At 33.3% G+C, this 14,098-nt stretch overlaps 1 protein-coding gene across 2 annotated transcripts in view; it reads right to left on the reverse strand.

Annotated features, from left to right (window-relative positions):
* Nucleotides 1-14,098, reverse strand: part of CWC27 (CWC27 spliceosome associated cyclophilin) — a 286,252-nt gene that overhangs the window by 250,849 nt on the left and 21,305 nt on the right. For both annotated transcript variants that reach the window (XM_074282412.1, XM_074282411.1), the window contains exon 3: nucleotides 8,554-8,666. In XM_074282412.1, coding sequence (XP_074138513.1) covers nucleotides 8,554-8,666 — 113 coding nt within the window. The remainder of the gene's footprint in view (nucleotides 1-8,553; nucleotides 8,667-14,098) is intronic.

The following is a 14,098-nucleotide window of genomic DNA, read 5'->3' on the forward strand; positions in this document are numbered from 1 at the left end:
GATTTCACACATATATTGTATCTAGGATATACTGTAACACATTTAACATATATGGGATTGCCTGTCATCTAGGGGAGGGAGTAGAAGGAGGGAGGGGAAAATTTGAAAAAGTGAATACAAGGGATAATGTTGTAAAAAAAAATTACCCATGCATATGTACTGTCAAAAAAATTATAATTATAAAATTAATACAAAAAAAAAAAAGAGAGAAAGAGAAAATTGGAGGAAGAATAGAGACAAGATGGCGGGACTAATGTGCTGTAGAAGATGAGAGAGGATAGTATTAACGATCCATGCAAAGGAGTTTGCCAAGCAAGAAGGATCTAACCCTTTAGAATCAGTCCTCTCACAAATACACACAGGTCAATATAATTTTAGGGAACCTAACCAATATCATCATATCATCATGTTATATACTGGGGATGCTCATAGATCTGTGGAGAGTGCATGGGTATCTGAATACATTTACCAAATCATTCTGTCATCCAAGTAAGTACAACATTTATTTTCACCCAATCCCATTCCAACTCCATTATTCTTTGGGAACCCAAAAAACTGCCTCCCCTTCTTTTCTCCTCCATTTATAGTGGCAAATGAGCATTGGCTTATTTTTTTAAATGCACATATAGCAACTCTTTAAACATTTCTATACATGTGGTATGATTTCATCTGCCAATGTCCAAGATGGCTCAGTGCCTAAAAATGAATCTTTTTTCTCTATATAAGATATTAAAGATTCCATTTATTTCATTAACCTATAATTTATAGGGAATTCACTCAAATTCAATTGAACAAAAGAGTTAAATGGTATATACAAAAAAGTGTTAAGTAGTACAACATTCAGAAGGGCTAGAAAGACAAAAATAAAAAAGCCCCTTATGGAATTTACCTTTTTTTTCCCCCCTGGGGGCAAGAGTAGAGGCTAAGATTCATTAATAGCAAGTACTTCTTCAAAGGAAAATTCCTTTTAAAAAAATTTTTAAATTCTCAATCCATATTTTCAAATCCATAACTATTTGAAATACAAATCAAATATCACACAAGCCATTATCATTTTTATTGTGTGACAAAATAAAGTCACCTGTAAATAGTAAACTAAAAAATTAAATATGATACCTATAAGATTTGTCATGTTGATGTGTTACACTAATTCATGCCAGAAGAACAAAGGAATATTCCCTTCTGTAAATGTTTCAGAGAAGTGTGAAGCTTTGTTGTTTCTATTCCACATTTTTAAGATCTTTACTAGAAACTATGGCAAAATTTAAATGGTTTAAAAGATCTAAAAAGTGAATGTCTAACAGCTTAAGAAAGAAAACTGTACTTGAGAACACCAATAATGTTCCTCACATTTCTACAGTCCTTTACACAGCATTAATAGCTACCTTCATTTAACATTTTGCATATTATCTTTTTTCATCCTCACATTATCCTCTTAGGTAGGTAATAAAAGTACAACAATATTTGTATAACCTTCTTTTATAGACAGAATGAGAATAAATGCTCTTTACAAAATCATTTGGCTTGTGAAGAATGGAGGTCCTTAAGGCCCTAGTTCAGTTATTGATCCATATTGAATTAAAAAAAAAAGGATCCTTCCTCATTCAAAGGAGAACTATGGGAATATAGAACAAAATAAACTTTTAATTGACTCATACATTCTCATTACCATAAATAAAAGTTCACACCATCAATTCTTTTTTCTTTTAGATTTATGCTAATAGCTTTAAAAAAAAATCACTAGTCTATTCCTAATCATTTTTTCCCCTTTCAGACTGAAATAGATTGAGTTCTGTGGCAATTAAGATTCCTAGTACAGTTATGATTAGGGTGGAGAGTTTTGTAAGGGTGGGTATGGTTATAGGAATTATTGTGGTTGGAGGGATGTTTGATGTTAGTAGGAATCCTGCGAAGATGCTTCCTAGAGCAAGTCCTTTAAATTTGGGAATTTTATTCCTGTCATAGGCTTTATTTTTCTTATTGAATCTTTTTTTTTTTTTTTTTGACATGTATTCTGTGCTATGGTACACTGTTGCACAAAATTAGCAGTGTAAAATATATGCACTTTACAGCTTAAAACTGTTGAAAAAAAATTTCCTAAATGTCCCAAAACCTTTCCATTTTTCTTTAGTCAGAGATCAAATGAAGCAAGATTTCACTGCAATTGATATTCTTCATTTTTGAATGATACAGTCATCATTTTCTATTATCATCTTATACTTTGTACACCTGTACTATCTAACTTCAAAGAATCAAATAATTGGCCTGTGAAAGGAATAGAAAAGCTTTGTCAGTTTAAGTGTTGCCATTTATGAAATTCTGAGTAAATGGCTGCTTTGTCTAGCCTACCTTACATCATTAATTGGTTCAAAGAAAACATTTTGATGAACAAAAAGTTACAAGGTAATAGTTAATTCCATAGCAACAATATTACAAATGGAATATTTGTTTCTCCAGTAGCCTAAGCATCATTATAAAAGCTAAAAGTGGCTTGTATCTGAGACTGAAACAAATCTAAGCATGGTATATATTACATGAGATCAGAGGGATTCCTGAGGTTGAAAGCTGTGAAGAATCAAAGCAAAGTATACACTAAGAGACTTGAAGTTAAAAAGAAAAAGGGATTACCTCTTTTTGCCTCTGGACTTTGTAAACACCTACTTTAAAGGCCAGATAGTTTATCAATTAATATTCATTTAACACCTTATATGTCATATAAGTATGTACAAATAAGCTATTGATAGGATAAGTAAGAAATAATGAAAAGAGGTTTCTTATAGAATGTGGAATTTTCAGTGGGATTTGAAGGAAGCAAGGTGGTGAAAGTGAAGAGAAAGAATTCCAGACATAGATAATAGCCAGCAAAAATGTCCAGAATCTGAAGATAAGAGAGTTTTGGGTAGAAGAACAGCAAGGAGGCCAATCACTGAATCATAAAGCACATGATGAGGAGTAAGATACACACACCCACATCCACACCTACACATACTCACCCACACCCACAATTAGCCAAAAGGCAATAGAAAAGAGGAAAAAGACCAAATTCGGTGCCAGTCAGGGAAACAAGCATGTAGCCTCTCAAAGTTAACAGAGAATGGATTAAAATACAACCTTCAAGGTTTCTATTAGGAAGAAACAAGAGCAAAAAATTCACTCAATGCCCTGGCTGTACCAGACTTAAAACTATATTATAAAACAGGAGTCATCAAAACTCATTTGATACTGGCTAACAAATAGAATGGTAGATCAGGAAAATAGGTTAGGTGCACAAAACAAAATAGTCTAGGACTATAGCAATCTAGTGTTTGATAAACCCAAATATCCCAGCTTCTGGGATAAGATTTTATTATTTAAAGAAAATTGCTGGGAAAACTGGAAATGAGTAAGGAAGAAACTAGGCCCTAACCCATACCTAACACTCTTTACCAAGATAAAGTTGAAATGAGTTCATGATTTAGACAAAGAGTGAAACTAAAAGGAAATCAGAAGAACAAAGGATAGTGTACCTCTCAAATCTGTGGAGAAGGATGGCATTTATGGCCAAAGAGAGCTAGAGTACATTATGGAATGCAAAATGGGTAATTTTGATTATCCTAAGTTAAAAAAATTTATACAAACAAAACCAATATAGACAAGATTAGAAGGGAAGCAGTAAACTGGGAAAAATATTTTGCATCCAAGGGTTCTGATAAAGCCCTCATTTCTAATATGTACAGAATTGACTCAAATTTATAAGAATTCAAACCATTCTCCAATTGACAAATGGTCAAAGGATATGAACGGACAATTTTTAGATTAAGAAATTAAAACTATTTCTTGTCATATGAAAAAATGTTCTAAATCACTAGTGATCAGAGAAATGCAAATTAAGACAACTCTGAGATACTACTACATATAGTATCTGATATACTACATATAGTATCTGAGATACTCCTCAGATTGGCTAAGATGACAGGAAATGATAATGTTGGAGGGGATTTGGGAAAAGTGAGACACTAACACTTTGTTAGTGGAGTTGTGAAATGATCCAACAATTCTGAAGAATAATATGAAACTATGCCCAAAGAATTATTAAACTGTGCATACCCTTTGACTCAGCAATGTCTCTACTGTGTTTGTATCACAAGCAAATCATAAATAATGGAAAAGGACCCACATATGCAAAAAATACTTGTGGCAGCCCTTTTTGTAGTGGCAAGAAACTGGAAACTGAGTAGATGTCCATCAGTTGGAGAATGGCTGAGTAAGTTATGCTATATGAATATTATGGAATAATATTCTGTGCTACAAGAAATGATAAATGTGGGTCAGCTAGATGGCACAGATATTAAGAGCATGGTCCCTGAAGTGAGAAGAACCTAAATTCTCAGAGGGTGGAGCCAAGAGTAGACAGGTCTTTATCTGAGCTCTTCTTGGCATCCCTGAGATCAACATCAGATCAAGCCTCTGAGCTGGTTTTGGAATGACAGAACCCATAAATATTTGGAATGTAATAAATTTTCAGCAGAAGATATTTTGAAAGAACTTCAGAAAAGATCTGTTTCAATCAGGCACAGGGGGAGGTGGTCAAGGGCAGCACAGGGACCCAGGGTGACGTGGAATTGATGCATCAGGAATCTACCCAGAAGCTCTTAGCAAAAATACAGCAGCATTGACTACTCTGTCCTGGTTGCAAGCCAGTGGAGCAGTAGATTAGCTGTGAGACATCCAATGCAAATACAAAAGACAAATAGTGAGTCTCTGAACCCCAGAATAGTGGGACTTGGCCATGTCCACCCAGCATCTAGTGTAAAGCTGCTGGGGCAATAGAGGAAGCTTGGAACAACCTCCCCTTTCCTAAAAGCATAAAAAAAAAATGATCAAAAGAGCAAAAAGAACTCTGACCATAGACAGGTTTTATGGAGAAAGAGAACAGACCTCAAACCCCAAAGATCCTAAAAGCAAATCATCTCCAGATGAAGTCACAAAGAATGTTATGAGTTGGTCATCATCTCACAAAGCTCTCTTGAAAGAATTCAAAAAGGATCTTAAAAGAAAGTTAGAAGAAAAATGGGAAAAGGAAATGAGAACTTTGCAAGAGAGTTTGGAAAAAGAAACACAGAAATTATATGACGAAAATGCCTTAAAATATAGATTTAATAAAAAAGAAAAAACATATAAATCCTTTCAAAATAGACTTGAGGAAATGGAAAAAGCAAATAACTCCTAATAAAAAAGATTTGAAAAAGAAACCAATTAAATGAAAAACAGAATTTGTAATCTAATGAATAAAATACCTGACTTAAAAGTTCAATTGGTCAAATGCAAAAAGATAAAAAAGCTAACTGAAGAAAATGACTCACTAAAAATCAGCATTGAACAAATAGAAGTGAATGATTCATTAACAGTTCAAGAATCAGTCAAACAAAACCCCCCAAAAAACAAAAAAAAAAAAATAAAGAAAATGTAAAATGCTATATTGGGGGGGAGGGGGGAGGAAGAATTGACCTGGAAAACAGATTCAGGAGAGACAATGTAAGAATTATAAGACTACTTGAAAACTATGATGCATATTTCTACTGGGTTTGTATCCCAAAGAGATCATAAAGGAGGGAAAGGGAACCACATATGTAAACATGTTTGTGGCAGCCCTTTTTGTAGTGGCAAGAAACTGGAAACTGAGTGGATCCCCATCAGTTGGAGGATGGCTGAATAAGTTATGATATGTGAATGTTATGGAATATTATTATTCTATAACTAATGATCAGCAGGATGGTTTCAAAGAAGTCTGGAGAAACTTACATGAATGATGCTAAGAGAAGTGAGCAGAACCAGGATTTCATTGTATGTGGTAACAACAAAATTATACAATGATCAATTCTGATGGATATGGCTCTTTTCAACAATGAGGTGATTCATGCAAGTTACAATGGTCTTGTAATGAAGAGAGCCATCTAACCCAAAGAGAGGGCTGTGGGAATTGAGTGTGGATCACAACATAGCATTTTCACTCTTTTTGTTGTTTGCTTGTATTTGGTTTTCTTTCTCATTTTTTTCTATTTTGATGATTTTTCTTGTGCAACATATTTGTGGAAATATGTATAAAAGAATTGCACATGTATAACAAATGTTGGATTTCTTCCCTTCTAGGGGAGGGATTGCAGGAAGAAGAGAAAAAAAAAATTTGGAATACAAGGTTTTTTAAGGGTGAATGTTAAAAATCATCAATGCATATGTTTTGAAAAGAAAAAGCTTTAATAAAAAAAAATTTAAATCCAGCCTCAGATACTTTCCTTCTCTAACTGTGTGGCCCTAAGCAAATCACTTAGCTCCAATTGCCACACATACACAAGAAATGATGAATGTGATAAACAGAGAAGGAAAGGTCTATATGAACTGATGTAGAATAAAACAAGAAAAGACAAGAAAAAATATGTACAGCAACTACAGCAATGTAAATTGAAAACAAAATGACACATCAAAATATCAAGTGACAAAATTATAAAAATCAAAGAAGATCAAATGTGGATATAAGACATATCCTATCCCTTCATGAAGATGGGAGTCCACAAGTGTTATTATACATTGAGCATTTTCAATTTTTAAAATATATTCTTTTTTTATCTCTTTTTTTTTTTTGTCTTTAAGAAATATTATTTGTTGTATAAGATGGCTCTGTGAGAAGAGGAGAAATTCTGGGCATAACTATGATAATGATGATGATGTGTGTATGTGTGAAATTATCAATTAAAAAACATGGAAAGATAGACATGAAATGATAAAAAGTAAAATAAGTGCAAGAAAAGAAATAAGGATAACGACAAAAACAATGACAACACAAAGAACCAGATATATGTATGTAAAATTAAAAGAAGATGCTACAAAAAGTAGACAAAGCAAGCACAAGTAGGAGGCTCACAAATGTTGCATATTACACATTATTTTCAGATTTTTTTCTATGTATTGATCAGTTATGCTGATATTTTCCTTTCTTTCTTTTTTTTTTTTTTTTTTGCTTTAAAAAATGTATTTACAATATAGTATTGCTGTCTGGGAGAGGCAAAGGGAGGGAGACTGAGAGAAAATATAATGATGTAAAAAAAAATAATAATAATACATTTTAAAATTAAGAGGAGAAAGCTTCTGAGGAAAGAATTAGAAGGAGAGTAAATAGTTTATAGAGGTAGCTGTATGGCAACTGGATAGTGTGCCAAGCCAGAAGTCACGAAGACTGATCTTCACAGAGTTCAAATCTGGCTGTAGAAACTATCTGTGATGCTGGGCAAATCAATTTTTAATTAATTTATTTATTTTTTGTGGAGGGGCCCTCAGTTTTGACTCAGTTCTTCATCTGTAAAATGAGCTGGAGAAGGAAATAGCAAACCACTACATGGGATCATGAAGAGTTGGACACGATTAAAAACTGAACAACAAAAAGTAGCTTATAAGAGAAAGTGCTAAATCTTATCCAAGTAATATACGTCATGAAAAATACAACAGACCAAAGAAAACCTGATTACATGAAAGAATGAAAAAAATAAAAGAAAATATAAGATATCTGATTAAAGAAACAACTGACTTTAAAAATAGGCCAAAGATAAATAATTTAATAGTGTTTGGACTTTCTAATATATACATATAGATATTTTAAAGTCTGTATACTATATTTTAAGAAATTACAAATGAATGAGAAGAGAACTTAGAACATTTCTAGGCTTTTGCCTTTTTGGAAAAGATAACCAAAAATAACTTCCCCTCCTAAACCAAATCTAATCCAAGGAGTTAGGGGGTACAGTAGCTAGAGAATGGGGATGGAGGACCGAAAATAGATTTTAAAACATTTCTAATGAAAATCAGAGTAGGAACTCTGAAATATAAATACAAGAGACCAGAAGAACCAAGAAAGGCAAATTAATCAAATTAAATAAGAAAAAGAGATGACTTCAAGATGGACTGGTTCTGTTCTAAAACTTTACTGAGGAGATATAGAAAGAGAGTAAAATATCCCAGTACAGAAGGGCAGAAAAGGGAATGATACTTGCTAATTCTCATACTTGGGTTCCTTGAGAACATTACATAATATGAAAGGAGTAGCGATAATAGGCATCAGATGGATAATAGACACCACTCTTATTTAAAATGAACAAAGGAAGGTTGAAAACACAAACACTAGCATACACAATTTGAAGTAGAAACACACTAACAACAAGGAAACAGAGAAACCAAAGTAGAGGATAATATAATATCAAAGATGGAGTAACTATAAGCAAAACAAATTTCCTGATTCTACTAAGGTAAAAAAAAAAAAAAGAAATAAAAGAATATAAGGGGATGCCAATCAAATAGGGAATGGTTGAGCAAATGGTGGTATATATGTGTAAGGGGATATTGTTATATTGTAAGAAGTAAAGAAAGAGATAATTTCAGAGAATCCTGGTTAAGAAGAACCTGAAGATGAGAAAAGTAAGCATAGAACAATGATAGAGGCCTTTACACCTCATACTGAGGAAGGACTAGATAAATGATGCTTTAAATCTAAAAAATACTAACCAAAACATATAAATCAAAGCTCACCTTGAAAGGAGCTCCATAGATAGATTCTCCGCCAGTTCCAGTACCAGTAGGATCTCCTCCTTGGATTATAAAACCAGGTACAACCCTATGAAATATTGTGTTGTCATAATAACCTGAAAAGAAATTGAGATTTTAACATGATAATCTCTGAGATTCTTTTTTTCTTCTCAAGTTTACTGTAGAGTTCATTCTTGTTTAGCCATTCATAGAAACTTTCTGAAGCCTCATTCAAACTCAGGGGCTCAGAAGCTTTGTTTCCACATTCAATCCTCTTCTTAAAAAATGTCATATTAAATTGGTTTTTCCATTTTAATATATTTCCAGGCCTTCCTTTTCTTAAAAAAAAAAAAAAAGGTCACCCTATTGGGGAAGCTAGGTAGCACAGTGGATAGAGCACTCACACTGAAGTTAAGTCTGGCCTCAGACACTTCCTAGCTGTGTGACCCTGGACAAGTTAGTTAACCCCAATTGCCTCAGGAAAAAAAAAAAAAATTCACCATCACTTCAAAGATAAACTCATCAGACATCTACATAATATTTCTTCCATTTCTTGGTGAACTGCTTCCTTTTTAACCTTTACAATCTAGTTTCTGTTTCTACTGCTCCAAGAATAATCCAAGTGAAAATTCAGGCTCTGCAGTTTACTACTACTAAGAACTAAAAGTCATTCAAGCTCTCTTAGAATCATAACCAATACCAGGTCGATCGAAAACTGAGAAAGAAAATTATAGACCAATTTCCTTAATGAATATTGATGCTAAAATCTTAAATAAGATATTAGCAAAAAGACTTCAGAAAATCATCCCCAGGATAATACACTATGATCAAGTAGGATTTATACCAGGAATGCAGGGCTGGTTTAATATTAGGAAAACTATTACTATAATTGACCATATTAATAATCAAATTAATAAAAACCATATGATCATCTCAATAGATGCAGAAAAAGCATTTGACAAAATCCAACATCCATTCCTACTAAAAACTCTTGAGAGTATAGGAATAAATGGACTATTCCTTAGAATAATCAGGAGCATATATTTAAGACCGTCAATAAGCATAATATGCAATAGAAATAAACTGCAACCTTTCCCAGTAAGATCAGGAGTGAAACAAGGTTGCCCACTATCACCATTACTATTCAATATAGTACTAGAAACGCTAGCCTCGGCAATAAGAGCTGAGAAAGAGATTCAAGGAATTAGAGTAGGAAATGAGGAAATCAAACTATCACTCTTTGCAGATGACATGATGGTATACTTAGAGAACCCCAAAGACTCTGCTAAAAAGCTATTAGAAATTATTCATTAGGAGCTACTTTGCTCAACTTTATGCCGATAAATTCGATAACTTAAAAGAAATGGAAGAATACCTTCAAAAATATAGCTTGCCCAGATTAACAGAGGAAGAAGTAAGTAGTCTAAATAGTCCCATCTCAGAAAAAGAAATAGACCAAGCTATTAACCAACTTCCTAAGAAAAAGTCCCCAGGACCAGATGGATTTACAGGTGAATTCTACCAAACATTTAAAGAACAACTAACTCCAATGCTATGTAAACTATTTGAAAAAATAGGGATTGAAGGAGTCCTACCAAATTCCTTCTATGACACAGACATGGTACTGATACCTAAACCAGGTAGGCTGAAAACAGAGAAAGAAAACTATAGACCAATTTCCTTAATGAATATTGATGCTAAAATCTTAAATAAGATATTAGCAAATAGACTTCAGAAAATCATCCCCAGAATAATACACTATGACCAAGTGGGATTTATACCAGGAATGCAGGGCTGGTTTAATATTAGGAAAACTATTAGTATAATTGACCATATTAATAATCAAATTAATAAAAACCATATGATCATCTCAATAGATGCAGAAAAGGCATTTGATAAAATCCAACATCCATTCCTACTAAAAACGCTTGAGAGTATAGGAATAAATGGACTATTCCTTAAAATAATAAGGAGCATATATTTAAAACCTTCAGTAAACATCATATGTAATGGTGATAAACTAGAACCTTTCCCTGTAAGATCAGGAGTGAAACAAGGTTGCCCACTATCACCATTACTATTCAATATAGTACTAGAAACTCTAGCCTTGGCAATAAGAGCTGAGAAAGGGATCCAAGGAATTAGAGTAGGAAATGAAGAAATCAAATTGTCACTTTTTACAGATGACATGATGGTATACTTAGAGAACCCCAAAGACTCTGCTAAAAAGCTATTAGAAATAATTCAGAATTTTAGCAAAGTCACAGGATACAAAATAAATCCACATAAATCCTCAGGATTTTTATACATTACCAACACAATCCAACAGCAAGAGATACAAAGAGAAATTCCATTCAAAATAACAGTCGATAGTATCAAATATTTGGGAATATATCTACCAAAGGAGAGTCAGGAATTATATGAGCAAAATTACAAAACACTTGCCACAAAAATAAAGTCAGATTTAAATAATTGGAAAGACATTCAATGTTCTTGGATAGGCCGAGCGAATATAATAAAGATGACAATACTCCCCAAACTAATCTATTTATTTAGTGCTATACCAATCAGACTCCCAAGAAACTATTTTAATGACCTAGAAAAAATAACAACAAAATTCATATGGAAGAATAAAAGGTCGAGAATTGCAAGGGAACTAATGAAAAAAAAGTCAGAGGAAGGTGGTCTAAGTGTACCTGATTTAAAGCTATATTATAAAGCAACAGTCACCAAAACCATTTGGTATTGGCTAAGAAATAGACTAGTTGATCAGTGGCATAGGTTAGGTTCACAGGACAAGATAGTGAATAAAAATAGCAATCTAATCTTTGACAAACCCAAAGATCCCAAATTTTGGGATAAGAATTCATTATTTGACAAAAACTGCTGGGAAAACTGGAAATTAGTATGGCAGAAACTAGGCATGGACCCACATTTAACACCACATACTAAGATTAGATCAAAATGGGTCCAAGATTTAGGCATAAAGAACGAAATCATAAATAAATTGGAGGAACATGGGATGGTTTACCTCTCAGACTTGTGGAGGAGGAAGGAGTTTGTGTCCAAGGGAGAACTAGAGACCATTATTGATCACAAAATAGAACATTTTGATTACACCAAATTAAAAAGTTTCTGCACAAACAAAACTAATGCAAACAAGATTAGAAGGGAAGTAACAAATTGGGAAAAAATTTTTACAGTGAAAGGTTCTGATAAAGGCCTCATCTCCAAAATATACAGAGAATTGACTTTAATTTATAAGAAATCAAGCCATTCTCCAATTGATAAATGGTCAAAGGATATGAACAGACAATTTTCAGATGATGAAATTAAAACTATTTCCACTCATATGAAAGAGTGTTCCAAATCACTATTGATCAGAGAAATGCAAATTAAGACAACTCTGAGGTATCATTACACACCTGTCAGATTGGCTAAGATGACAGGAACAAATAACGATGAATGTTGGAGGGGCTGTGGGAAAACTGGGACACTGATGCATTGTTGGTGGAGTTGTGAAAGAATCCAACCATTCTGGAGAGCAATCTGGAATTATGCCCAAAAAGTTATCAAAATGTGCATACCCTTTGACCCAGCCATACTACTACTGGGCTTATACCCCAAGGAACTACTAGAGAAGGGAAAGGGTCCTGTATGTGCCAAAATGTTTGTGGCAGCCCTTTTCATAGTGGCTAGAAGCTGGAAGATGAATGGATGTCCATCAATTGGAGAATGGTTGGGTAAACTATGGTATATGAATGTTATGGAATATTATTGTTCTATAAGAAATGACCAACAGGAGAAATACAGAGAGGCTTGGAGAGACTTACATCAACTGATGCTGAGTGAAACGAGCAGAACCAGAAGATCATTATACACTTCAACAATGATACTGTACGAGGATGTATGCTGATGGAAGTGGATTTCTTCAACATAGAGAAGAACTAATCCAATTCCAATTGATTAATGATGGACAGAACCAGCTACATCCAGAAAAGGAACACTGGGAAATCAATGTAAACTGTTATTTTTACCTTCTGAATCCAATTCTTCCTGTGCAACAAAAAAATTCGGTTCTACACACATATATTGTATCTAAATTATACTGTAATATATTTAACATATATAAGACTGCTTGCCATCTGGGGGAGGGGGTTGGGGGAGGAAGGGAAAAAATCTGAATAGAAGTAAGTGCAAGGGATAATGTTGTAAAAAATTACCCATGCATATGTACTGTCAAAAAATGTTATAATTATAAAATAAAATAAAAAATTTAAAAAAAAAAAAAAAAAAAAAAAAAAGAAATTATTCAGAATTTTAGCAAAGTGGCAGGATACAAAATAAATCCACATAAATCCTCAGCTTTTCCATACATCACCAACGAAATGCAACAGCAAGAGATACAAAGAGAAATTCCATTCCAAACAAATGTTAAGAGTATAAAGTATCTGGGAATCTATCTATCAAAGAATAGTCAGGAATTATATGAGAAAAATTACAAAACACTTGCCACAAAAATAAAGTCAGATTTAAATAATTGGAAAGACATTCAGTGCTCTTGGATAGGCCGAGCGAATATAATAAAGATGACAATACTCCCCAAACTAATCTATTTATTTAGTGCTATACCAATCAGACTCCCAAGAAACTATTTTAATGACCTAGAAAAAATAACAACAAAATTCATATGGAAGAATAAAAGGTCGAGAATTGCAAGGGAACTAATGAAAAAAAACTCAGAGGAAGGTGGTCTAAGTGTACCTGATCTAAAGCTATATTATATAGCAGCAGTCACCAAAACCATTTGGTATTGGCTAAGAAATAGACCGGTCGATCAGTGGAACAGATTAGATACAAAGGATGAAAAAGGGTATATCTATAGCAATCTAATCTCTGACAAACCCAAAGATACAACATTAGGGACAAAAATTCATTATTTGGAAAAAACTGTTGGGGAAATTGGAAATTAGTATGGCAGAAATTGGATATGGATCCACACTTAACACCATATACCAAGATAAGATCAAAATGGGTCCATGATTTAGGCATAAAGAATGAGATAATAAATAGATTAGAGAAACAGAAAATAGTCTACCTCTCAGACCTGTGGAGGAGGAAGGAATTTATGACCAGAGGAGAGCTAGAGATCATTATTGATCAAAAATAGAAGATTTTGATTACATCAAACTAAAAAGTTTCTAAACAAACAATACTAATGCAAACAAGATTAGAAGGGAAGTAACAAATTGGGAAAATATTTTTAAAAGTAAAGGTTCTGACAAAGGTCTCATTTCCAAAATATATAGAGAACTGACCCTAATTTGTAAGAAATCAAACCATTCTCCAATTGATAAATGGTCGAAGGATATGAACAGACAATTCTCAGATGATGAAATTGAAACTATTTCCACTCATATGAAAGAGTGTTCCAAATCACTACTGATCAGAGAAATGCAAATTAAGACAACTCTGAGATACCACTACACACCTGTCAGATTGGCTGAGATGACAGGAACAAATAATGATGAATGTTGGAGGGGATGTG

This window comes from Sminthopsis crassicaudata, chromosome 1 (genome assembly GCF_048593235.1).
Source record: "Sminthopsis crassicaudata isolate SCR6 chromosome 1, ASM4859323v1, whole genome shotgun sequence".
Lineage (NCBI taxonomy): Eukaryota > Metazoa > Chordata > Mammalia > Dasyuromorphia > Dasyuridae > Sminthopsis > Sminthopsis crassicaudata.